A 27,132-nucleotide genomic window follows, 5' to 3' on the forward strand; every position below is an offset into this window, starting at 1 on the left:
GGCTCTGAGAAGATCCTGCTTTTTGTGGGGAGGAAGCTTTGGGGGCTCTTTATTATTTTAAAACTACAAAGTGCTCAGAGGGTAGGTGATTATTAAGGGGAATCCCTGAATATATTCTCCAGCAAAGAAGGCAGGGCTGCTGGGGCTGCTCAAGAAGAGAGCCAGCAGCCTCCTACAGCACCACTACAGGCACTGAGAGGACATAACATCAGAGAGCGGCTCCTCTGCCCTCCAAAACAACAACTTTCCTACCATCTTGGAGGTAGTAAGAGGGAGAGAGGGAGGGGGAAAAAAAGTACAGAAGGTTTTTATAAAGTGTCAATTTGGGGGAGGGAGCCGAATGGCCAAAACCAATTTTTTTATAATTTTGGGGACTTTTTATTTTAAATAAAAATAAAATATAAAGGCATGTGGACGAAGAAATAATTTCTTTATAACCTATTAAGATCAGCTTTCTGGAAAAAAATTGAAAGGAGGTATGGTAAAAAATGTATTTTTAGTAATTTTGGTTTTCTGTAAAAATTAAAAATTTGTAATTTTTTCTGTAATTTATAAAGTTGATAACTTTTTTGTCGTTCTGTCATATTTCTAAAAATTAGTGTGCAATTGTGAAAGTTAGTGTAACTTTTTTTTGGTACTCGTATTCTCAGCAGAACAGCTGTGATTGATGTAGGATAGTTTCATGTAACTGTACCATGAAGTCTTCCTCTCTTTCAAGGGTAAATAAAACTGAATGTACAGGTAGGAAAAAACCAGCTTTTATTTATTTTTTTTCCTAAAGTAGGCCATATACAGAAGGTATAGGGGGATTAATGTAAGTGAGTAGAACCTGTGATATATATATCTGAGAAATTCTGCTAATCTGTCATAAATTTAGCATGGTCTGTCCTTCAGGATGGGATGTGAAAAAATAAAGCGTGTAGCGAGAAATTTGAAGGCAATAGTTGAGCTCTGGTTTAATGTTTTCAAAGCACCTTGCAGTCTTTTAAAATCTGTTTTGGTTCTTGTTTTGGTTCTTTCTTTGGTTCAAGTTACTAATTTGATTTGGGGGCTTTGTTCCTGATATTTATGAATACTATTATTCCTGACTTATTTACAGAGTTGAGAGATGCTATAAGTTTATACTACAATATCTTGTAGAGTAAAACAGTAACTGTTTTTCTTTATTGCAGATGTTTTTATTAGACTGTAAAAAGTGTATGAAATGCTGTCAAAACAATACAAGATGCTATGGTGTATCTATAGGTGAAGACACTGGTAACTGTATTCAGCAGACCTATGATAATGTTTCTTGTGATAGGATTATGCACAGCACTATTTAGAGATGAACTGCAAAGATGCCTTTTTATTTGTCCTGAAGGAAGAGGAAATAATTAGGAAACTAATGAGATATATCTTAAAATGTATTTAAGTTTTTTCCATTGTAAAAATTATTCAGGTGGTATAGGCTAATTGAACTGCAGTCAGACTGAGGTCATATGAATGAAGGTATTGAATTACTTAGTATGTTATCAACCTCTCCCCTACCTCTGTCAAATCTGAAATATGTTGTTATAGCTCAGTTACTATAATCTTAAAAAAAAAAAAAAAATCCTGAATTTAGATACATTCCCTTTTTAAAACATACTTTGAGAGTTTGCCTAGCTAGTATAGTGAGTGTAGTTTGTGTGTTTATAGTGGGGTTTTAATTTAGATAAATTGGTTTGAATTAAAGTACAATTAAAAGTCAGCTGGTCTTTCTGTCAAACTGTATTTTCTGTTCAGCAGGAATTTTAAAAAAATTATAGTTAGTCTGCCTAGCACATTTTAATAATCCTATGTGTTGCATTCTATGGAATTACTGCATAGGAGCTGTTTTTCTATATCAGATTATTAATCCATTAAATGCATTGTTCTGTTCTGACATTAGAAAAACAAGAATAATCAAATATATTGCTCCTATGTAATTTTAAAAATATTTTCTATTTTGTATAGAAGTAATGTGATAATTAGGGTACTTCATAATTTTACCATTCATTATTGTGTGCTTTAGAGCATGATGTTTAATGATTCTTTTTGTAAGATTTTTAAACAAAACCAACTTTTCTATTCTGTATCTAAAGTTCATTACAGGAATTGCAAGGATTAGAAATGTTGGTCATATATGGGATGATTAAAAAAAATTTTTTTAAATATTGCAAATAAATTCTTTCAATGAATTTAGAAATTCAACAAATGCGAGATAAATTAATATTTCCTTTTCTTTTATTCTAAATAAATGAAGGACCAAATTCTCAGACCCCAGTTTTGCATGTGCTTGGAGGCCTGATTAATAATTCAGAAGTGTTTGAAGTATCATTCAATACTTGCTTGCATAAAACTCTTTACCAAGTCTGTAGGGTTTTGCTAGAGTACTAAATTCAAGTTTCTGCACTAAGTGATTTCTAGCTAGCCTTATGTTAAACAAGAGAATTGCTTCTTTTAACTGTAATTTTGTAGTTCAGTATAATTCAACTATAATTCAGGTTAGTTCTCTTTATTGCACTATTAAGACATAATTTTTAGGGTTTCAGGAAGAGAGGCATGCCATGAACAACTGGTCTATACTGAGTCTGTGGTACTCTTGAGAGTATCTGTACAGCAACTGAGGGGTATCTTGTTTTGGTTTTTTTTTAATTGGGATGCAGATGATACAAGACATTAGAGAAATGGCTATGAAGGCACTTGAGAACCTGAACACAGAAACAATATTAAACCCTTTCTTTGGCTTATATGCTTGACTTTGCAGATACTGACTTTAATCAGATTACTTGCATGCCTAAATTTAAACATGCATCATAGTAACATTACACATTTTGGTGACATCCTGAGATCTATTTGATGTGTGTTAATTGCAAAGCCAGAAGCTTAATGCTAAGGGAAAAAGGAGAAACATTTTGAATCTAGGTTGGAATAGGAAAACTGAAATGGGGTATTTTTTAGTGTCTTCTACCAAAAAAAAGTTGAATCTTTTTAAGGAGGACAAAGTAAAGAGGAAAAATTCACTAGATTTTAGTTACATGGACTATTGTGTAATCATTCAACAGAGAAATTGAAATCTATACATTATGGATGGAGAAATTTATTTAACAAAACTTTGTTTACCTGAGAGGATTAAAAGGATTTGCTTTTCAGTAACTTACTAAAAGTTGCAAATACTATTTTGCTTTGCTGACAAGATGTTACACATTAACACCCTAAAGGAGCAAAGTCTGCTAGCTTTAGTACTGTGGAATTAAAAGAAGGTATAAAACCAGATTATTTCTTTTTTTATCTTTATGGACAAGACTTTTTCTCTTAAGTTAGGTGATGCATCATTTTGACAGAGTAGAGCAGTACTCTGAAATTATGTTGGAGAGCAAACTGAACTCTCAGACTTCTGTACAAGGATGGCGTGTAAACCCAAAGCAAGAAATGTCCCCTGCACAACATGAGAAATTGTATTCTGGAAGTTCTATTTCTTCATTACAGAATATATCTGTCTGCCTTGACTTTGAAGTGGCCGCGTCGCTGGACCAACTGCTCCAGCCAGTAAATGTATTGTACGCTTGAGCACAGAGTGGTCAAAGAACATTAATGTTCCCTAAATCACTAGTTTCTGGGTAATGAGGCATACTTTGCTGATCTGTCTCACAGGTATTAATAGCAAGGTGGAGGGCACTGACTTAGTGAATAAGCTTTGTGAGTCTAATAAAAATAGAATAGATGCTTTAGGTTTTATACCAGTTACTGAAGGAGGCTACATCAAGAAATGAACCTTGACTTTCTCCCAAGGTCATATGCACCCCAAGTGCAGATCTCAGGAATTTCTAGAGCATGACTCTGTGCATGTGGTGAAGGGTCTGGGTTTTTCAGCAAATAGTGTTGGAACGTAAGCATCTTGGGATTATTCCTTGAAAGACATACATTCTGAGGAAACAGTTCCAATGTCTTCAAATGTTTGTGAAAGGTATCAGCAACTTAAAATGCAGGTGAATATTGTGAAGGGGAGGAACAACTCTAGGTGTATAGATGTTTATTAGAGACTTTCATACATAGAGCCACGCTTATACAGCAGATCTTGTCTTTAGGCATTTAAGGGTGTGACAAATTAAATAAAACCCAAAATTATCATTAGATATATTGTTCTAAGCAATGTCTTGAGCAGCAGTTTTATGTGGTATTGGTTTATTTAGTTGTGGTAAGTTCTGGGGTCGAGCTAACTACAGCACAACATGTTAGTATTATTGAAAAATGCTTATTCTTATTTTTCAGATATTCTTTACATGGAAGTTTTATTGCAGTGGTTGTCTCTAACATATCTGAATTTCAGTGAGCCTGTGTGCTATTTGATAACCAGCATGCTTTTTGCCACTTTTCCAAATGTGGGAGTCCCTATACTAAAAACATTGTCTACAGTCTGAAGATTTTTCTCTAGCAAATACATTCAGGTTATGGCATACATGCAGCTGCTAAACTACTTCAAACCCATGTTTTTAGTGCACTCCTACATGGCAGATAGCACAGCTGAAAGTATAGGACAAACCATATGTAGAACAGAGTAACTTCGCTTTACTTCATTTAAAGTCATAAATGCTACCAAAGCAACACAAAGTACAGATGACTGGCCTTGTTTTCCTAAGTCATAGGAGCTTCATTAAGCATATTGGAGTGATGGGAATTTTGCTGTGGGTAGTTGCAGAAGTATTTAACCAGTTGGGAGCAGATGTATGCTAGCTATTGCATGATAATATAATTAATTGATAGTGAACTGTACTGAAAATAGTAATTAACTAAGACTAAACTAATCTGTTCTTCATCATCAATGTGTATTTTAATCTGCATTAAATAAATGGTATTGTCTTCCTAAAGCTCAGCAAAGACAAAATAGTAAGACTACTAATTGTGGGAAGCTTGTCCAGAATACATGATGGACACCTGTGGAGACTTCTTTAAATTGAAGACCAATGACTGGAATAAACTGTCCCAGCAGAATGCTCTGATACAGTCCCATTTTACTGGGAAGTCCACTGCTAATTCAAAGTATACTATTGTATATTACTGTCTGCTTCTGTCTATTGGTGTTTCATTAACTATCGTTGTAGCAGTTAAGAAGCCACACGTTTTACCACCAGGCCTTTCTGCTGCTAGTTCAGTTATTTGTTTACATTCAGGTTAGAGTGGGTCTTGGTCATAACTGCAAATTGGAAAGATGAGACTTCCCACTCTGGATCAAATCAGCGATCTCTTAGTCTTCTGAGAGTAGCCAGTATAAGATGCTTCAAATAAAGGTGTGGAATATCCTGTGATGGGTTACTCAAAAATGAAAAGCATGCAGGACAGGATTTTCCAGAAGTAGTTGGAGTTGAGCTAACATCAAAGCACAAGGCTTTATTAGTGTCTAGGGGTCATGAGATCCTAGTGGATTTTGAAAGTTATTTGTTATACATGAAGCTTTTTGCTCTTCATGGGTTTTTTGATGCGTGGTTCCTCTGATCCACGTCAAACATAGACACAGGTGTACAGAAGGTGCCAAGAAGAAACAAAATTATTTCTTTGAAATATGTTAGGTATATTCAAAATTCAGTATTCACATCAGAGTGAGGAGATGTCTCTACCAGCTATTGTATCTTACTACGCAAAGAGGCCTCTCAATCTTGGTAGGCTTCTCAGCGTTAGGCACTGTGAATGCATGCTTGCACGTAGCCAGAGGAAAACATTTCTTAACAGTGTTTAGCATACCAGGCTTTGCTGATCATGGCACCCATAGAGGGTTTGAATTGCAAGGTTTTGTATATGGCATTTATGACTCCCTGGTTTTGTGTATGTCATTTATGACTCCCTGTACCATTTCTCTGTTGTGCTTAGCTGCGGGGAGTTGGGGATACCCCAGTACTTCAGGACACATTACTGGCATCATTCCATCAGCTACTATGTGTTACTGTAAAATGTCTTTTGCATAAAATGCTACATGACAGAGAGGACTGTGACTTGTATAAACCCCTACACAGAGCAAAGGATTCAGTGTTTGTTTCTGAACAAAGTTTTCCTTGTGACTCTGTAAACATCAGTGTTTCATTCCCAAAGGTCCTTTATGCCCATTTGACATTTTATGAATAATTATCTGATAACCTATTATTAATAGATATCATAGGAGTTTTTAAATAGGAATTTGACCTGCTTCTTGAGCAACACAGCTTCTTGGGTAACTCTGGGAGAACTTACCCCATAAAACATGTTCTTGTACTCCTGATAAAAAGCTTACTTCAGTTGACAGTGAAGTCCTTAACTTCTAGGTGTTCTCCATAATTCCCTGCTTACTTACTGCTAATTTTTTTTCATGATGGCAGTCACAATTAAGTCCTCTTCTATCAGTTTGCTTGTTAGCACTTTCTCTGTTCCTGTCCTGTCAGTGCCTTGGAAGTCAGTCTTTCAGCCCTTCACTGAAGGTGATCTCATCTAATTGCACATTTGAAGTACAACACAACAAATCATTAAGATAGTGTCTTGTTTTGGGAGAAGATGTTTTGGCTTAGCCATTGTTTGGAGTATTTTAGGAGGAGGAGGTGTGTGGGGACAGGGATGGAGATGAGGTTTTATTAACTTTTCTCTCTGGACTAAGGCTGATGCCAGGCTGCTGTTCTGCTTTTTGTGGAGCTCTGAATCTCTGCTGCTTTTCTGTTGGCTTCGACAGTAATATACAGCATATCCCCCAGCCAAGCAGATACCAGACACTGTCTTGCAGGAATCCCAGCCTCAGAAGAGGCATTGATCCCAAATGTTTTACTTCCTGGGGAAGTGCTACAGACACTTCCTTTTCTGCCTTGAGCTGCGCTTCAAAATATGGGGGGGGCAGGGAAATGTCAGTTATAACTATTTTTATGAATGGCCTAGTTTTGTTGGCTGTTTCAGAGTCTAGTTGAGAGCATACCTCAGTTTGACTTGACTTCCATTTGGGACCACATTGTCTGGTTTCTTTGTATTGAAGAAGCTCACTAGATTGCCCAGGATTTAAAGCAGTCTCCGGCTGGAACTGCAGGAATGTACCCATGGGCTGCTGGTGCTTCCAGGAAGGTAGCTATTGAACAGGGTTTTTTAAAAATATGTTTTCAGGTCACAGCTTTACACTTAGATATGCTGAAATCTGCCTGCAGGGTTTTGACAGAGACAGTCTGTTTTTCTTTAATCTGACTTGCTGGTGTTAACCCGGCCTAAACTAGCTTGAAAACGTTAAGTGCTTAGTAGGGTTTTACCTTGAATTAACACACACCCCTTTCCTCCTCCACTCCTCACAACCTTATGCTGAAGACAAGGCTACATGAAGGCAAGGTTTAATCTAAGCCATGTTTGGGGTTAAATGCTTGCATGTAAGAGCTATGTTTACACAGTGCTCTGTTGAGAGGATACTTAAAAGCCTAAACCCATCCCTGTCTCTCCCCGGTCTTTGTCATACCGGCTGCAGGCAGGAGTTACAGAAGAATTGGGGTGAGGGTTACTGGACCGTAACTGGCAATGCAATCAGTAAGAAATTCTGCCAGTTGGCCACCAGGTGGTACTAGGGCTGCATTCGGGGAATTAAGTTGCCTTCAGTTCTGGTCTTGGCTTTAAATACAGTAATTCCCCTGCCCACCCCGCAACAGAGTCTGGATAAATGCAATCACCAACACTGCATTTGCAGGTTATCTGCATTAGCAGAGTGTTCAGGCAATGTAGCACCCAGCTAATAAGCCCTTTCTTTAACAGTCAAGAACAATACTTTGAGCATGTCCATCTCCCATAGTCTCAGCTCTTCATTGCTGCGTTCTCATAATGCCCTGCTTTAATCTGAAGTTGCAGCTTCAGAACCAGCAAGTAGTAGCAGTAACTTCAAACTTTTTTTTTTTTAAATAAACAGAACTAAATTGCATGAATAGCCCTGTTTCTGCAATCTTTGTTCCAATAGTTTACCCAGCCTGTATCACCTCCCTTCCTTTGCAGGCCCCTACTATCCTTTTATCACGAACCGGGCAAAAGTCCACACAGGCACTGACTGTCCAGCCACCAGAGCAAACAGAATAGATAAAGGAAGGGCTGCACTGTAAACTTAGTTGATAAGAATGCTAATTTAGATTTCTCTTTGCTATATAGTTTCCAACAGTCAAAATTTGTAGAAACCTTGTTGCTATTATCAGGTTTGGCTGAAAAGTTTATACTTGGTAATTAGTTAGGTGGGTAAGAGGTTAGAAGCAGGACAGACAGTATGACATGTACTTCTTAGCCTTGTTTATCTTTCAACATAAGGGCTGGACACTTTTTGAATAGAAATAGGGATCTTCTATACGCACTACCTGAAGGATGCTGACTTTAAAAAAAACAAGAATATGTGCCAGATATCCCAGAATTAAATAATGCTATAGCATTTAAGGCAAAAAAAAAATTCTCTAAAGCTTTTGAATCTTTATAATTGTTTGACATGAAGAAGTGATAACTGATTTGTTGCACAGCTGAAATTATTCACCCATGTTTGTACAACATGGATTTCCAGGAAAAAAAGTTTTCATCCTAGGAACCTGAGAACCAAATGTTGTAACTCAATATAGGCTTCAGCTACACCCTTTCCTCTTAAACCTACCATCTGTGGGAAGAGCCAACTGCCTTGCTTTTTGGCATATGTTCTCACACACATTCTTCTATTGCTGTGTCCCTGCCATAAACGCCTCTTCCTCCTAAAGTAACATTCTGGAAGGACAACATGAAGGTTTTATACCACACATGGACACGCACACTATGGGGTCCTGTGAACTGCCCCATTAAAAGTAACTACAGTATTTCTAGACTTCTCATTAACATGCATAGTAGTAGCTTTGAATAAAGTGAATAGTTGCATTTATTTTATACCACCAATTGAACTGACCTTGTTGGTAACTTGACAATGGCAGGCTGAGTCAAACAATGCCAAGCATTTAAGACTAAGTCAGCTTAATTTAAGGACACTAGGGTATATACCAGGATGATCAGGAAGAGTTTTCTTCCTGGGCATAAGAAAAAACGATTTCTGTAAAAAAATCACTTGCTTGTTAGTGAAAAGTTCCAAGCATAGAAGAAAAAAGGAATTTTATACAGCTGAGGTTTCTACAGAGGCATTCTCATGCACTTAGTATTATTCTACACTGAAAAATATAGCTTTTCCTCATGCAAAATTAACACTTGTTTTGTAAAAATAAAGTTGGAAGTGATGGCTTTATGTATACTGCTCCCATTTGCCTGATTCCTGGAAGGATTACTGTAAACCTTATTACCCTAGTAGCCTGTTGAAGAGGAAGCTATCCTCCTTCCAAACTTACATTAACATAAGAGAGAGTTGTTGTTCCGAAGTAACTCTAAAGCTTAAAGAAAAAAAAACAAACCAAAATCCAAAAACCACCACACACAACCCCTTCTCTCACTTCACAACAAGATCAGTGCACAGAGAAACTATTCTGAGAGCTTTCCTGTATTTGAACTGGTGTAGCTGAAGGCCTTCATCTTTTTGCTAAATTTTAAAAGCAGTTCAATATGAGAAACCTGTGTGAAAGCTGCTTTTCTTTTTCACAACATCAAAATTATTTTTATTTCCTCCACAAGTAGTTTCTCAAGTGCAACAAAATATCTATAGCAGTGGTAGGTCTGAACACTGACACAAACCAGGTATGTTTGACTTAGGAGAGACAACTTGCTCTGAAAGTACGTTACAAAAATAGCATGTCCACACTCTCACCAGTGCTTAAAATTAAAGTATCTGGATATTCTGGAAGAAGGTTACAATCTACTATTTTTGCCATGTAGACTTGTTCCTGGCACATCAAAACTTACTGAGTCTGAGCTGCTTACTGAGTTCTTTTCACGCAACAAGTCTGAGCTATATGAATTACATAGGTCATGGACTGTTTGGTATTATAATTTATTTGTATACAGTCATCATGTATGCTTGCCTCTGGGTACAGTAAGTTGAGTGCTGCACATTCTCTCAGACACAATGACAGTCCTATAATATGGGACTATTTGAACTGATGAAAATGTGAATGAAGAAATACAACGATGTAGCAAATAGATTTTTGGAAGAAAAAAAAATCAGTCACAGCAGTTAACTGCAACAGATACTTGGATGGAGGTGGGTGCAGTCTGATTAGTCTCTAGCAGCTGGCTGGCTCTTCTACTGCATGAGCACCTTCAACAACAGCTTTCACACACTTGGCCATCGTCTGGGATGCTCTACTGATTGAATCTGAAAAAAAAAACCCACCCAAAAATCCAAACACATGTCAGTGTGTTTTTACTGTTCATTTGCAAAAATATACAGATACAATATAAAAGAGATTTAGTACAAGACTGCATACAAAGAGGATAAAGAAAATTGCTTAGTTGAAAATACAGTCCAATACTCTTGTGCTTTCTGCAAATTCCAAATCATTTTACTGGAAAATTTTGTTTCTTCAAAAGACTCAAATCCTGTATATCTTAGTGAAAAGCTTCAAATGCTTCACAAGAATCTTCCTGTAAAACTAAGTAAAATGTATTGCTGATTTCAGAATGGAAAGGCCATACTATACATACCTGTCATATAAAAGTCTTTTATTGTGAGCTGAGGTGGAACAAGAGGATCAGCAAGAAGCTGTTGCTTCACTAACTGTAACAGGGGAAAAAAGAAAAAAAAAAAAAAAAAAAGTCAGTTTTATGATAGGAACTCGTTACCAAAGCATTTGCTTAGTGAATTCTGCATTCACTGCAGGTCAAAGCGTGCTTGTAGTACTACATTTGAAGAAGGCCCGTTTCTTTAAAAGGCATCAAGCTATGTAACAGCACTAAATCAAGCCCAGATGCTTCAGTTTTGATTACCTTTGACAATTCATTTGCCTGGCTGAAGTAGTTAGCCCCTTCCACATCATCATATCGAACCAGATTAGGAGATACTTCTTCTAAACGCTTCCGTATTTGATCAAGGTTCTCATAAGGCAAGGTCATACCAGCCAACTAAGAGATTCACAGAAAGAAATGCCATCAAGTATAGGAATTTAATACATAATAATTTAGATTACCAGCCAATTAACATAACTAAAGTAAAATCAAGAAAAATCTACACTCCTGAAAACGCAGATAGTTATAATGTACAAACTGAAGCAAAGTCACAGTATTTTATTGGACTTCTGATGCCTACAGTTAAATTTCCCTATGTCAAAAAACCTAAGCTGTCATGTTTCCTATACAAAGGGGGGGGGGGGGGGCGCGGGTGGGTGAAGACAAGAAGTACTTTTCTCCTTCCATACTGATGTCACTTGTACTTTCCCTAGCTTACCACCAAATGATATAAAAGTTGATACAATTATCAATGCATCTCGTACCCAGTGAGTAGTAAGCACATATTTGACCTTATCTAATGATAACAGACCCTGTCTTCAGAGTTCACGTTGTTCTCTTTCTGAAAAGCAACTACATCCTCCCACCAATTTCCTCTGAAGCCACTGCAGAATTTGCAGACAAAGCTTCACCCGTTATGCATTCCAACAGCATAGAGCAGCCACAGTATTAGTGCTATCCTCAAAAGGGAAACAATGATTTAACTCACAGAATTAACAAAGGATTCAATACAAAACATTACTTCTTAAGACTACAGTTGTGTATTTCCCTGAAAATGTACCTCTTTTTTGGAAACACTTTTCAATATAAGAAGAACTTAACCTCTCCATATACTTCTATTAGAAGCAATTCACAACAGCAACAGTACCTCAGAGACAGCTCTAATAATTTTCCAGTCTTCCCTTGCCATCCCAGGAGGTGTTACTGCTACTCTTGTCTGCTGGGCCCTACCCTCCGTGTTCACATACGTAGCTGCCTTCTCTGTATATGCTGCTCCTGGGAGAATAACATCAGCCATGGGAGCTCCCACATCCCCGTGATGTCCTAAATACATGGAAAGAGGAAACAGTACACAACCACGTAAGACATTAGCAAGTCAAAATAAAAAGAAATGCTTTATTAACACAATACAGATTTTCCCAGAAAAAAAGGAGCTTCTAAGGTTCGCTTAACCATTAATATAAAACCTACTAGGGTGACTGCTCAGAGGTCTTACTTGCCTAATGCTTTGGGGAAAATGAACAGACTACAAGCAGTAGTCAATGGTAGTTCGGTCTCTATAGTCACTCAGCTTTGGGGGCGTGCCTGAAACAAGCACGTTTTGGTGTGATAGAACAGCTGGGAACCAATGCCATTTTGTCTGCCAGGTTTCAAGCTATGCTCCAGAAGACCTGAGTGGTTTATATTCCCTTATTATTCATCAACAGTTTCTCATCTTTACCTAAGAAATAGGTAACCAGCATCTCAGTTATGTGTTGGAAGTTCCATTTCTTGATAGAAAATAAAGGCTAGAATTCATCAAAGTGTCAGATATGTTTGGGAGAATACGCCACTGTTCAGGCTTTCTCTCCAGCTATTGGATAATTTACATCTACTAATTACCTTGATAGATGATAAAACAATCCTTTGGCAAATCCTGACGTGTTATACAACCTGAGTCTGCTCCCAAGAGATACAATAATTTGGGAGGATTTTTCCTAATTGCCTCCACTCCTGGTTTGAAACCCAGATCCAAGGCAGCTACCTGGCTTGCAACCCTGCAGGAACAAACACATTATGAGTTCAAGTTGTTTCAGAATTTCCCCTCTCCCATCAGAGCAGACTGAACTTCTTTTTTTGACTAAATATTTTGAAGGGACATAAGAGGTCTCTAACAGTAATGGAACAAAAATTAAGCATGAAGAAAGCTGAAAATTTTGACAGCAGATTTGACAGAATATCAGGTTGGGTTTGCATTTTGACAAACTGATGCCATTTGAAGTTTTCATGGGGAATCTCACCTATTTAAGATGAGATAGCAAAATAAAGGCAGACATTCCAGGTCAGGACCTAGTGGCAGGCAGCTCACTTGTCACCTGGAACATCAAGGTTCACATTGCAGCTATGAACTGAACTCAACAGTCCTTTAATTTAGGGCACTCATGTGGAAGATGAAAGACCAGCACTGGAACATCCGCTACTCTAAAGCATCTAAGAGTTAAGACCACTACTGCATCACTATTCATTTATTCACACGTAAAAATACTTCTGAAAGAATGAAATAATCATTCTCATTTTCTGGCAGTTGTCTTTTCCAAATCAACAGTTTTGCATAATCAGGTGCCAGACTTGCAATCGCATTTAAAAGGAAAAAAAAATCATCTCTGTAGAGTACAGATCTTTCAGTGTTACTCCTGTTTGTCTGACATAATCAAACATATAGGTTCCAATAAGTTCAGTTGCTTTATGCACTTAAGGTAGAGAGGATGGTGCACCAAAAGCATGAACATCAGTAACATGGAAGACTCCCAAACCACATATAAAAAAAAAAAGGTATCATAAGTGTTCTTTAACTCATCAGTGTTTTGGTTTCAGTTTCAACAGCAGGATTTTATATCCAAGTTTCCTTCAGAGGACCAAGCTTTAATCTTGCTATACTAGTTTTACATCAACTAAGCTGCTTTTGGCAGGAGGACTCTGTTGGGTGTCTGAATCCAAAGTGCCACTACATTTATTTGCTGAAATAATTTTTCCTTTATGGAGGTTGTCAATTTGACAGAGTTTTAGCAAGAGAGTGGGGAAGGACTGTCTCAAGCGAGGCTTGCTTGTTAAAAGGAATAATATCCCAATAAACTGAATAGCTAAGATCAAAAGCCCTAAAACTAAAAGCTTTGAAGCTTTTCTATTAACTGTTCAGTTAAGAAACTGCACAATTAAGAAACTGTATTACTTAAATACTCTTGCTATTTTGATTTTCTTCCTGTAGATAAAAAGCAATCACTCAGCAATGACAGAGGTCTGCTGTGCATTCTGCTGAGGACTGTGGTATGTTATTAAGCTCTCTGGTATTCTATACTTATAAATTTACATTCTACATTTAAATAATAAATCAATAAAATCTCATGGAGAGCCAGAAAAGTTTGCCAGTCAAGGAACCCGTTTTTATTAAAAGGTTTCTGTTGGTTTGTACTTCTATTTTTTATATTCCCTACAGGAGTATAAATTCTAACCTGATAACCTGCTTGTGTGTACACAGAATTCTGCACACGTACGGTAACTTGTGGAGGCCCAGTGTGAATGAAAATGGTTCCCAAAAAAGCTTTAAAGCAAACCTGTGGAGGATGTTCATGACTTTCCAATCAGAACCAACACCGCTCTTAGTCCTGGCATTTTGTGCAATGGTGGAAACAGCAGCATGGATAGCAGCTCCATCACTGCGCTGCAGCGCTGCACTGCCTACCACCACCACTGGCTTTTTGGCCTGGTCGAGAACCTGTGCAAGTGAAGAATCAAGAAATTCACTCCATGACACTGAAGACAATTCTTGGTGCAGACAATGTAATAAATCCTGTAATTTGTATGTAAGTCTTCCATGCAAAGCTATGGTTCTGAAATGGCTTCATCTCAGAGTGAAACAATGACCAAGAGCAACTGCTATAAGGAGTACACTATCCTGTCAATACAGGACTATACTCTTGAGAGCCAGACATTTAAGTGGAAACAGCAGCAGCTGAAACAGCCCATTTTATATCAAAAAATATTCCAGGAGTTTCCTGCACTGCAAAGTTTGACACACGTGAATATAGTAAACAGTTCACACATACCTGGTGCATACTAATCATTACCTCATCTCTGCGTGTCATTAAAAGCAAATAAACCCATATACAATACGGTACTTCAAATCCATCTCTGTGAGGAATTCAGATTATTATTCAATATATATGAAATTTAAGTGTCACACTCATAAATTGTGTGTACCTTGCAGAATGCGTGTTTTCCAGAGGCAATGTCCTCCAGTATCTGTGGGGACTCTCCTAGATGGTTATATGTGTAGGTCAGATTCACAGGAGAGCCAACAAGGGCCACCTGCAAGTCATTGTGAAGCCAGCTGAAAACACAGCAAACATTTTATAAAAATTGAAGAAATACAAAGCTTTACTCAACGAAAGCCACTAATTATAACTTCAGCAGTAACTTGAAATAGGATGTAAATTCTTTCAAAGGCATTCACTATTTTGGTAAGATGCACATTAGCATTATTCTGACTGCTAAGCAAGCTTAGGTTTTTTTAGAAGGACTATTTCTTTATATACATTCAGGGACCAGTGCAGCAACACACCTTATGTAAGAATTTCCTAACTCAATTCCCTCCCCTCAAACTTTTGCCAATTCAGTGGAAAAAAAGGTTGCATAAAACCAAGTGCTACAACTTTAAAAAAAACCCCACTTTTCCAGCATTAGGCAAAAACAAATGAAACAAAATCCCACACCTACAGCTACGTTTGTTTGGCTTGACTAATTCTGAAGCAACTAAGAGTTAAAAGTTAAGTCGTTGGTAGGAAGAAAGAATTCTGGATTTGGTAGTGCTCAGTTTTAGAAATCCACTTATTTGTTAGATAAACAGAGAAAAAAATCAGCTGGCTAGAAATTTTCCTTTTTTGTAGCTCTCAGCACAGTCTTATAAAAATATATGAATTGTTCATAAATCTCATTGCATTTTTTCCTCTCAAAGTTTTAAGGCCGCGGTTGTCTAAAATGATGTATTTTGGAAGATCTGCGCATTAGGAAGAACTAGACTTTTATAAACCTCATTTGTCTCCTGATATATCTTTTTGTTGATTTAGCTATGTTCAAAAATTTGGGAAAGCCACATTACTTGCCAAAGATGTTAAACTTGAATGACTGCTTCTAAAATCAGCAAGTCTGATTTGTTACAACAATACAAAAAGCAGCAAACCGATGCTGAAAATAATTCTTAAGGGATATGCTTTAACAAACTTCTGTAAGACAAAATCTGAGGTGTCTGTGTAATATAACAAAGGAATAAATGTCTGAGTTTATGAACTTAAATAAAATGTCAAAGTGAGAATGAACAAAACGTAAGTATACACTACAGGGAGTAGAGACCCCTTTTGTCTACACATATATCACCTTTCCCTTTACTAAAAGGTGAACTAAATCCAGTGAGTCCGTCTGGATGAACGCTCTCAATTTACTGCCTGCAGCTCCACCTGAGCATTGTATCAAATCTAGATGGATTTCCATGCTTATTCACCACCAAGGAATACAAACCTCTTTCGAATTCTAGCATTAAAAAGTGGTGCCTCAAAGCGTGGATTGGTGCCAACCAGAAGCAGGACATCTGCCTCCTCCACTCCAGCAATCTTGGTATTAAGCAGGTAGTTAGAGCGCAAATCTGTGCTATAATGAAAAAGTGTTAAAAAAAAAAAAAAAAAAAAAAAGGATGAGAATTCAGTAAAGGGAAGAAATGAAGATACGGTAAAGATTATAAATGCTCAAAACATTTTTTTATCTCAGGAAAAGAAAGGAGGGGGAAAAGAAAAGATTTCTCAAAATCCAAATTACTAACCCAAATAGGATGTAAGAGCTTCTCTCTTTCATGAGTATCGGAGACAGGAAAACATTAAAGGAATTACAATGTGGATATTTCCTACATTTACAGTTATTGTCAGCCTTCACAAACTTTATCTGCTATTACAGTTTACAAGATCATAATTATATTATAGTTTTCACAACACAAATAGAAACAGACTAAATTATCTAACTCACAAGACTATAACTGGCTTTCAGTAGCCTACTGTTAAACTGCAGCAACCTCAACATACAGCAAAGCGTGCAACCCTATGTTGTAGTAGAGACGATGTATCAACTCACAATCTATAAATACTCTACACATAAATATTGTAAATTCAAACAAAACCTGCTAATGCATCAGCAGTTGCTACCCTTGGTCATTTCAGAATCTTACCATGAGATGATTTGCTGACTGCGAAGTTCATTAACGTACTAATTACAGACAGGCTTTGCCTAAACTCTTACCCAGCTCCAGCAGTAGGGAAGACCTCTTCAGTGCAAAGTGTATCACAGTTTACTCTATTCAGTAAGTCTTTCAGAGCTATTAGTGCTTCTGCATCCACCAGTCCTCCTACAATTGCGGCTACTTCCTTACCTTGGACAGCCTGTAGCTGGAGAGAGAGAAAGCATAAACTATTGAAATAAATTCCCATTTAGCCCGGGTAAATGTTTGTTCCATTAGCACGTGTCAAAGCCAGCGGAGCAACTGCCGGCCTGGAGCGGCACAAACGGACCAGCAGTGTCTGACTTCTGCAAGGCAGCAACTCCAGCTCCTTGAGCTCATGATGAGCAAAGAACAGCTCTCTGTATTCTGTGCAGGTCTCTCCCACTTGAGTTATTGCTCAGATGTGGCTATTTCTCATTTGGTGAGGAGAGGAAGACCGGTGAATGCTTTTATTTTAATGAAGTTACAGTGCAGACAGAATACAAACTTCCGTAACGCGAGCTCAGGTAGTAAACTCAACTCAAAGGTATTACCTGAGAAGCAATAGCTCTCGTAACAAACCCTGCTACTGTACCACGGGCAAAAACATCTTTGAGGAAAGTTCAATTACAGTTATTCAATTCTACTTCGTCCCACATAAAATTTTTAATCAAAATCCAGAGCAGTCATGCAGCACTTCATTTAAGCAGCAGAATCAATCACTACTCAGAGAAAGCACTGAGGCAAGCACAATTCAGATATAAGTAATAAAGAATTAATGGCTTTGATGGCAAAAGTGGTGATAGCACAGTTTAAATTTAAAGAAGTCTTCAGACAGATCAGAGTAATTCAGGAAAGTTGCTTCCTCCTAAGTTTATGAAGAACACTTTAGTTTCCTATTTAAATAAAAGTAATTTCCCCAAGTGAAATCACGATAAGACAAAGTTCTTCAGATGGTCTAATCCATGAAACAGGAAATAATATTCAAAAGAAACTTAAGTGGAAATACAATGGATTAGAAGGCAAATGCTCCCCTCTAACCCTAAAGAAAAAAAGCTCTTTTCTACACAACTTTTCATATTAATCATTGTAATACGTCCAGCTTTAGAAATTGATTTTATGCTACATATATTGAAAATTGTTCTTACCACACCAGCAACACGACTTAATACATCCTCCCATGAGGCATAAACAAATAGTCCTTTTTCATTTTTGATCATTGGCTGCGTAAGTCTCTGGCGCTTCAGACCATCATAAGCAAACCTAAGTGAACACCACTAATATTATTAAAGCGCAAAGGCAAAGATAATTGTGTATGCTATTTTCTGCAACCGAGTTTTCTAACAGCTTGCAATGATTAGAAAACACAAGAAACATTTCCCCTGAAAGTTTAACTTTTCCCTCTCAAAAACAAGCAAAAAAATCTGATACAAACAGAGAAGTTACTGTAAAAAAAAAAACCACTACAAAAATGAAAACATTAGAAAACTCAGTGACCTCAATTATATTTTAAATAGGTTTTACTAATCATTCTTCACTATAGCTTTACAATATTAGCAGTAGAATCCAGAAATCAGTGCTACTGTCCACACATCTGGTTCTGCAAAGTGTGCCTTCAACGCGTGCACATGCAGGTACAAACACTTCCCACACACCTCGTTTTGTCAGAAATCCATTCTTCATTGATATCTTCATGCAGCCTTGGCAAAATCCTCATCACTTCTCCGGTTCTCGTGCTCACTATGATGTTGCTTCCAATTGCATCAAGAACATCAATTGACTCTACCTTCCTGTGTAGAAGAACAAATAAACCATTTGCAGTTTTCTATATACAAGCAGCAAGTGTCCTCGTTTCAGCTGGAATAGAGTTAATTTCCTTCCTAGCAGCTAGCACAGTGCAGTGTTTTGGATTTAGAAAAGGAATAATATTGGTAACACACTGATGCTTCTGTTGTTGCTAAGCAGTGTTTAGATTAAGTCAGGGACTTCTCTGCTTCTCACACCATCCTACCAACAAGTAGGCTGGAGGGCACAAGAATCTGCCCAACGAATACCCCATACCATCACGTTCAGTATACAAACTAGGGGGAAAGCTGGCTAGGGACCACTGCTTGGGAACTGGCTGGCCATTGTTTGGTGGGTCGTGGGCACTGTGCATCACTTATTTCATATATTCTATTTCTTTTATCATTATGATGATGATATCTCCTCTGGAGACATTCAAAACCCACACGGACATGGACGTGACTCTGTGCAACCTGCTCTAGGTGAAACTGCTCTAGCAGGGGGTTGGACTAGATGATCTCCAGCAGTCCTTCCAACCCTGAGCATTCTGTGATTATTTCCCTTCCTTTTCTGTCCCATTGAACTGTCTTTATCTCAACCCACTAATTTTACCTTTTTTTACCCCCCACCTCAGTTCTCTCCCCCATCCCACTGGAGGGTGGCAGGGGGGAACAAGCGAGCAGCTGTGTGGTGTTTCTACCTGCAGGGTTAAACCATGAGAGTCATTTTTGGCACCCGACGTGGGGACACAGATTTGACCACTGCGTGTTAAAACAAATGAGTTATTAGCATTCATTATATTAGTTTCATAGTCACTGGTCACAACCTTGATTTATCTGCTCTCAGAGTTGCTGCGCTTGTCGTCAGGGTTGCATTACGTAAACCTTACTTGCAGTATGCGTTCCCTGTTGTGCTGTTTATCACCTCTGGGGGCTGGGCTAAGGTTATCCTTTTGTTGTACTTCAACACTGCCTTATGGCATGATAAAATCACTCGTCGCAAGACTGGTCTGATATTCACACTCAGCACTGCCATCATCTCGATACTTCGGGAGCCATCTATCGGAAGCTATTAATAATTACACCTTTTACGTTTTCTCCTCAGAGCGCCAGTCTATGGGGGAGATAGCTTCCTCCCCCTTCCCCTCCTCCTCCATGCTAATAACAGTAGCTCTTGAGAATTCTGAATATCCTCAAGATGTTGAAATGTCTTTTTTTTATTGCTATGTCTCCTGAATGTGTTTTAGGTCTTGTTTAGGGTTGAACAGCCATTTAAGAATACCCCCCAGAGATCTTCCCCGAGGCTGGATAGTTAGGAGTACACACAAAGTCCCTGTAGTGCACATAAATATGCTGAGGAAGACTGTCTCAGTTACTCCTGCTTCAGGCAAAGGCAAACCCATCCGTGGGACTGCTTTTGCTGAAGGACCTGGGTGCACTTGGCGGGTAATATGGAAGGATGGGGAAGCCTGATGTGTACCTCAAGGGGATTTGATTCTGATTGAGAATATCCAATGATTTGAATTGTATGACTTTAATTGCTATATAATACTGGATGTCATCACTACTATGGTTGTTATATACCATATGAACAGTATTACAATAAAAATTAGCTAGATTAATGAAGAATGAATTTTGATAAAACTGGGCAAAGTGCAGCAATGATAAAACCAGAAGAGCTTCAGCATGCAACATTCAAATACCTTGCACCATCTCACCAGCCCTGAAGGACTATTAAGACAAATGGAGCCCAAAGTCATGGACTAAATGAACTCAACAGCCACTTTAGAGGGATGACCCATTAACTAAAAGAATAGTATCTTTGATAGTATACATATCAAAAGACTGGAAAGGATGCATTAGAAAGTGTGGGACCTGTGCATGACATTAATGGTATAGAATAAGGGGTGGATGCTGACCTGGTTTCAGCTAGGAGAGCATTAATTTTCTTCCTAGCAGCTGGCACAGTGCTGTATTTGGGATTTAGAATGACAGTAATGTTGGTAGCATGCTGTTTCAGTTGTTGCTAAGCAGTGCTTACATTGTCAGGGACTTTCCAGTTTCTCACACCACCCCACCTGTGAGCAGGCTGGGGGGGGCACAAGAAGCTGGGTGGGGACACAGCCAGCACATCTGACTCAAACTGGCCAAAGGGATGTACTCCATACCATATGACATCATGCTTGGTACAAAAAGGGGGGAAAAGCTGGCTGGGGGCTACTGCTTAGGAACCAGCTGAGCATCAGTCGGCAGGTGATGACAAACTGCATTGTGCATCACTTATTTTTTACATTCTAATTCTTTTATCATCATTATTATTATTTTCCCTTCTTTTTCTGTCTTATTAAACTGTCTTTATCTCAACTCACTAATTTTACTTCTTTTTCTTCCCCCTCCCTCAATGCTCTCCCACATCCCACTGGGCTGGGAGGGTTGAGGGGACAGCGAGCAGCTGTGTGGTGTTTAACTACCTGCCTGGTTAAACCATAAAAACCAGACTGTGTAACAAAAACAACAACAGCATGCTGTAGGTTTTTAGATATACATAAAAGCTTAGTTTCATGAGGTATTGTAAATTATATTCTCAACAATTACTGAGATAATGAACTTGAATCTTCCTTTACACAACTTCTTCAACTGAGCAGCCAGCATAGCCTACACATCGAAAACATTTTAGGGTAAAAATAAGAGAAGAACAGTCTAAAATTATAACATTCTTTCTTTTCTTGAATGGCCTGTGAGTGAATAACAGAATTTGTTTTAGATTCAGTCTATGGAAAAGCCTACTACAAAAACGCAGAGGATAAACATCAGAGAAAACCCTTGGTATCATAGATGGACATATTCTAAGACAAAGTGTATGACAAACAGAGAAAACTGCTTCTTCAGTATGAGTTAAGATACACACCTTGTTTCCCATGGGCGTGCAGTAAAGGCGTATGGCTTGGAAGTAAGAGCACCAACTGGGCAGATGTCAATAATATTTCCTGATAACTCAGACATGAACATTTTTTCAACATAAGTACCAACTTGCATATCATTTCCTCTTCCGGTTGTTCCCAAGTCATCTACCCCTGCAACCTCACTAGCAAACCTGGTAGATGCAAAAAGAATGAAAACCAGATCTGGAATGTACAACAGCAACAAAGCACGTTTTTCATCCCTTATCTCATTTTCTAAGGATAAAACATTACCCTTAGTTCATTCATCTTAAAGAAAACAACAATTGTTCAGATGCATTACTTGTGCCATCACATGCAGGACTATACAGCTGCAGAATTTCATTCAGACAGCTACAAAAATTAGGTAAGAGTTAAATCAAAAACCAGAGCAATTCAGTGCTCGTTGAATTTCACAGCCTGAGTCCAAGGTCAGTCCTAACTAACAAGTTCCTTCTGGAACTAAGTATATTGTATTCTTTTCCATCTGGCTCAGGGTAGCTGGTACTGAAGCTCAGGACTACAGAACAGCATAAATATAGCTGCAAAGGCTGTGAAGAATAAATAAATCTTGCAACTGCGGCTGTGGAAATCAATTAATGTTTTAAAACCCATTCTGGCACTAATACCATGAGATCAGTTCTGCCCTGTAGAACTCTGACTTCACTTTCATGTTTCGACCACCTTCCTGTTTCCTGTATGACAACTGTCTGGTGGCTCAGCGAAACCAGCATCAGTCCCTACCAGAAATAAAATTCTTAAGTAGTCAGAAAATAAATAAAAAATATTGACTGTCCCTCATGGTGTTTCTTTCACAAGTAACAAACTGATATAAATATGCCTGCTCAGTATTCTCTCCAGTGAAAAATAAAGGATGTTACCTGATACATCGAGTGCACTGTATACACCGAGTCATGATTGTTTTGACTAATGGGCCAATGTTCTTGTCCTCCACAGCACGTTTTCCCTCTCTAAATCTACTCCTATCACTGCCAAACATCATCGATTGATCCTAGAACAGACAACAGAAAACTGACATTTCCAGGCTGCTGAAAAAACACAATTTCACCTAGGACAAGAATATTAATACATAAGCCTACACAATTTAATTGGTTGTTGTACCTGTAGATCACATTCTCCACCCTGATCACAGATAGGACAGTCCAATGGGTGATTTGCCAGCAGGAACTCCATTACACCCTCTCTGTTGGGTTCAGGAATTAAAGTTAGTACCAGCTTTACATAGCAGATAGTGCAACTAATCAGCTATAGGATGCTAAAAGAAAGGTACCTTGCTTTCCTGGACTTCTCAGAGTTTGTCAGTATGTTCCAGCCCTTCATTACTGGCATGGCACAAGCAGCAACTGGCTGCAATCATCATAAAAAACAAGCATGAACACAACATATTTCTCCTCAACATGGGCACAAACCTCAGCCTCTGCATCCCCCCAGTTCTTACATAGGCATCTGTTATTAATTTAACATATTGTTAAAAATAAAGATAGCTGCAAGGATAAAAAAAAACCCAAAACAACAACGAAGAAGATCAAACCAATAAAGTCACTAGAAGCCATACTGATTAATAATTGGCTATATAAAAAGGTTACATTAGTTATGATTTCTTTACTTTTGGAGTTGAAAATGTTACACTTTTGGGTTCCAATTCAAGTAGTTATAGCAAGAAGAAAAGCCAGCTGTAACAGTCGTAGAGCAAATCAAATAGATTCAGCAAAGAAAACCTCTAGAACTGAAGTTCAGAGTATGCATCATTTATGAGACATTTGAACAAAGCCTATAAAAAGAGTCTAGAATAAAATTCATCACAAGATTAACAAGAACTCCTGCTCAGAAAACAAATACCTCCTACTTTTCAATCACATCATGAGACAGACCATCACAACTTCTATCTTTAGTGATAAACCAGCATTTCCAGAGATGCAAAGCTCAAACTATGGAATTCAAGTTGAGGTGAGCTGAAGAGTTTTTTATGTGAATATAAATGTGTAACCCAAGACTGAACTCCAAAAGAATGCCTCAACTATCTGCATAGATTTCTTAATACTGCTGAAGACAGTATTCAATCCTGAAGTTAACGGCTATTTTACAACAGCTATCAATGGTACACAATGCATTAAAACAAACTAGTAAGCAACTGCAATCACTGTTTAGCTAGAACAGATCTGCAGATCCTAAACCCACAGCCGAATTCATATAGTATCTGAAGTTTACTAACTGTGTAGTATCAGCTGAAAATGTGCAGCTGAAGCCTAAATTACAGAATATAAAAATATATCTGACTGAAAACATACAGCTATGTTGCTCATGTCCAGGAACAAAATAATCCCTGAGAACTCACTTTCATCCATGGACAATCACTGCGGTTCAGTGGGGAAAAGGGAAAAACCTGCTTTGAGCAGCTGAATGACAACAATCTGTGTGCTAATGATAGTACAATTACTTACAAGATATGTATGCTGTGCCCCAAGCACAGCAGAAAATTACAATTCCTGTGAAACACATAAAATACCTTTGGAGCTTTCTCTATTTCCACAAGACACATCCTACAATTTCCAGCAACAGAGAGACGATCATGGTAACAAAAACGAGGTATCTGAATTCCAGCCTTTTCACAGGCCTACAAAGAGTAAGAAACAAAGGAAAATTAAATTTTAGTTAGACCTTTCAGTTCCACCTCGTAAAACTATACTCAGTTTTTCAAAGAGTATCAGCGTTAGTGCTCAGGAATATAGCACATTCAACCTTTTATCTTAAGAAGTGGCCATAAATAAAAAATTGTGATCAAGCAGAAACATATCAGGTAATCAATTACAATTTTTTTTCCATAATTTGTAACTGAGGAAATGAGAACTGACCTGTCTTTCCTTTTTTCCTCCAAGAACAGAGAGAATTCTTTCTAATAGATAGGACACCAGCAATACAATTAACTTTTTGAAGAATGCATGCGCTATTTAAATAAAAGCGCATAAAAGGAAATTTTGAAAAATATAAAGGAAACAACAATGGGCATAATGATTTCTGATAATTCAACAACATGAATACACTCTACGGAGGTACTCAAGCGTAGTCAATCCTCAGTTGAAGCCCAAACTCATATATTCTTCCATGACATGTGTGAAGAAGATAGGACAGAGATTGACAGGTTTCCAGAGAACAGATAAAAAGGGCCTTTCCTGCATAAAATCCCCATGGCTGACTGGATCTAGGCTATAGTGCTAGCTATACCTGCCAGAAGAAATACCACTGAATACAATGAAAAGAACTAACAAGATCTACTTTTTCTGATGATTTCCACAAAAAATTATCACATGTAAGCAGAACTAAAAAGCTAATAAAAAAACCACTTAAGAATATTTTACACTAAGCTCTTCATGAGGGCATTCTAATGCCTAAATAAATTAGTAACTTGTATCCAAAGAATAAGGTGTGTATTTTAAAATAAACACTATACACGTTAGTGTTCTAGTCCACTACACCATTTCCCCATTTAACGGCTTCTTAAAAATAAGTTAGACTGGAAAAAGATCTACTTGAAATTTTGGCCTGAAAAAGCAATGATGCTGAGTACAGGCTGGAAGATCCAGGTTCCATTTCTTCCTACACCAATAAGAATAAAAGCAGCAAAGGATCGGCATTCTGAATCACAAGAACTAATAACGAAAAGGAGACAATCCCACATTCACCTGAGACACCTCTTTAAGATATAAAATCAACAGGTTCTGAAAAACTACCAGGTCACATAGAGTTCAGAGCTAGACTTTCAACCAGAATTTATTAAAGTGTTATTGCATTGCATACATTTTTGCCATCTGGGTTCAAGCTGCATGCATCTTCTCTCAGGCAATCACAGCAGATGCTTTTTTTATAACCACTGAACTCCCCGAAGGATTTCTGCCACATGAAATTGCCTCACAGTCAGCAAAAAAAATAATCCCTAAAGAACTGCAAGAAACAACATAAAAGTTGCTAGATGTTTTTTTTTCTACATCGAATAGAACATGCTGTCAAGAAGTGAGATAGGGAATCCAAGAAAAATTCAGAATGCCACTCCCCACACCTGAAGAACTGTGGTTCCCGGGTTCACCAATACAGGATGACCATCCACAAACACCTCTATTTGGTCGCTGGCTGCTGTTGCAGCTGTACGCCCTGAGAGACACGGAAAAAGAAAACAAAAACTTTCAGTTACTGCTAGACGCAAACCATCAGACCCCACGCTCCTTATTTTACAGTTCTACAGCACTGGTAGGACTCCAGTCCTAGAAACAGTGCAACATGGCATTCCAGAGCCGCAAATAAAGTATTAATACAAGCCCTTCAGTAAATCATTACAGATACATTGATTTTATCACCAAACATGCACACGTCAACTAGAGACACTTACCACGCACTCTGGAGGACTGGACGACCCCCGCCAAGGTTCTGCGGACAGGAATCAGGCGAAGCATGGCGCTTTGGGGAGACACGAGAACAGCACTCAGTTTTTACCAGTTCAAATGTTTGCTGACAGGTTTTAAACAGGCAGAGTAGCAACTTCTGTACTAGTTGCAAAAAAGAACGTATGCACCTACACGTACGGAGTTAGAAGAGAGTAAGTTCCTTCCTCAAGCTGCACGACGCGGTTCCCTTTTTATACCTATCCCTTCTTCACACGTACGCAGCTCGCACCAGGCGCTGAGCGGCACAGCTGGAGCCCGGCTGCAGCCACCGCCGGCACCGCCGCCAGAGCCCGCGGGAAGGAGCAGCCTGGCAGGGGCCGGCACCGCCGCAGCCGCTTGGCGCTGGCGAGCGACCGCGGGGGCTTGCGGCAGGCGGCCCGCCCCGGCCCGGGCCCATCGGGCTTTCCGCCCGCCCGCCCCGGCCCCGCTGCCCCGGGAACGGCGCCGGGGCCCTGCCGGACGGTGCAGCGCGGCGGCGAGCCCGGCCGCCCGGCTCCCGGGGCCCAGGGCCCGGCGGGCAGCAGCGCTGCCCGGCGCGGGGTCACCTTGGAGGCGCCGCCGCCGGCCAGGCAGCCCCCGGCCCGCCGCCGAGCCCGTCAAGGGCACCGGGAACGGCGACAGGAGGAGGGCGTCCGCGGCGGCGCCGCCCCAGCCTGCCCTCCCCGTGCTGCGGAGTTGCCGCCGCAGTCCCCGCCACGGCGTCCGCCGTTACCTGACGCGGGACGGGCGGCGTAGGTGCCGCGGCCTTCCCCACCGCTGCGCGGGCTGCCCTCCGCCCCGGCCTCTGTGGCGGCGGCCTCGGGCCTTCCCACCGCTGCCCGCAGCCTCCTTCGGCAACCTCCGGAGCGGGCAGCCTCAGCGGCGCGCGCCGCTCGGGGACGCGCGCGTTCGGCAATCCTCGGAACTAACCGCTTCGGGGATTTCCGTCAGAGTATTGGCGAACGATAGAACTCGGCAATTTCCGCTGCTCTCCGGACACCTTCCCGGCCACCGTCAGACACCGCACACTCGGCAATTTCCGTCTCCTTCCGCTTCAGCCTTCGCCCGACTCCGACAACTTCCGCTGGTGCCTGAGGGGGCGGGAC

The 27,132-nt window shown here is 39.3% G+C and overlaps 1 protein-coding gene and 1 long non-coding RNA gene across 4 annotated transcripts; one reads left to right on the forward strand and one right to left on the reverse strand.

Moving 5' to 3' along the window:
* The first annotated feature begins 171 nt into the window (after positions 1 to 171).
* LOC119152083 lies at positions 172 to 14,196 on the forward strand. The gene is made up of 3 exons (XR_005105666.1): positions 172 to 262; positions 13,835 to 13,893; positions 14,105 to 14,196. It is a non-coding gene; the product is annotated as an uncharacterized LOC119152083 (long non-coding RNA).
* On the reverse strand, positions 9,886 to 27,087 carry NDUFS1 (NADH:ubiquinone oxidoreductase core subunit S1). Of its 3 annotated transcripts, none has more exons than XM_037396799.1 (19): positions 26,957 to 27,087; positions 25,993 to 26,060; positions 25,666 to 25,757; positions 24,118 to 24,225; positions 22,882 to 22,958; positions 22,713 to 22,794; positions 22,472 to 22,602; positions 21,560 to 21,745; positions 18,523 to 18,657; positions 18,016 to 18,130; positions 16,909 to 17,054; positions 16,141 to 16,269; positions 14,827 to 14,956; positions 14,181 to 14,341; positions 12,472 to 12,626; positions 11,738 to 11,913; positions 10,852 to 10,986; positions 10,570 to 10,642; positions 9,886 to 10,240 (listed from the first exon to the last, which is right to left on the reverse strand). In XM_037396799.1, exons 2-19 carry the CDS (start codon positions 26,054 to 26,056, stop codon positions 10,149 to 10,151), a joined length of 2,187 nt encoding a protein of 728 aa, XP_037252696.1. In that variant the 5' UTR covers positions 26,057 to 26,060; positions 26,957 to 27,087; the 3' UTR covers positions 9,886 to 10,148. The 3 variants fall into 3 exon arrangements, with proteins under 3 accessions (XP_037252696.1, XP_037252695.1, XP_037252697.1); XM_037396798.1 differs by lacking the exon at positions 26,957 to 27,087 and adding an exon at positions 26,760 to 26,928; XM_037396800.1 differs by lacking the exon at positions 26,957 to 27,087 and adding an exon at positions 26,180 to 26,289.
* Positions 27,088 to 27,132: the final 45 nt, after the last annotated feature.

This window comes from Falco rusticolus, chromosome 8, assembly GCF_015220075.1.
Source record: "Falco rusticolus isolate bFalRus1 chromosome 8, bFalRus1.pri, whole genome shotgun sequence".
NCBI lineage: Eukaryota > Metazoa > Chordata > Aves > Falconiformes > Falconidae > Falco > Falco rusticolus.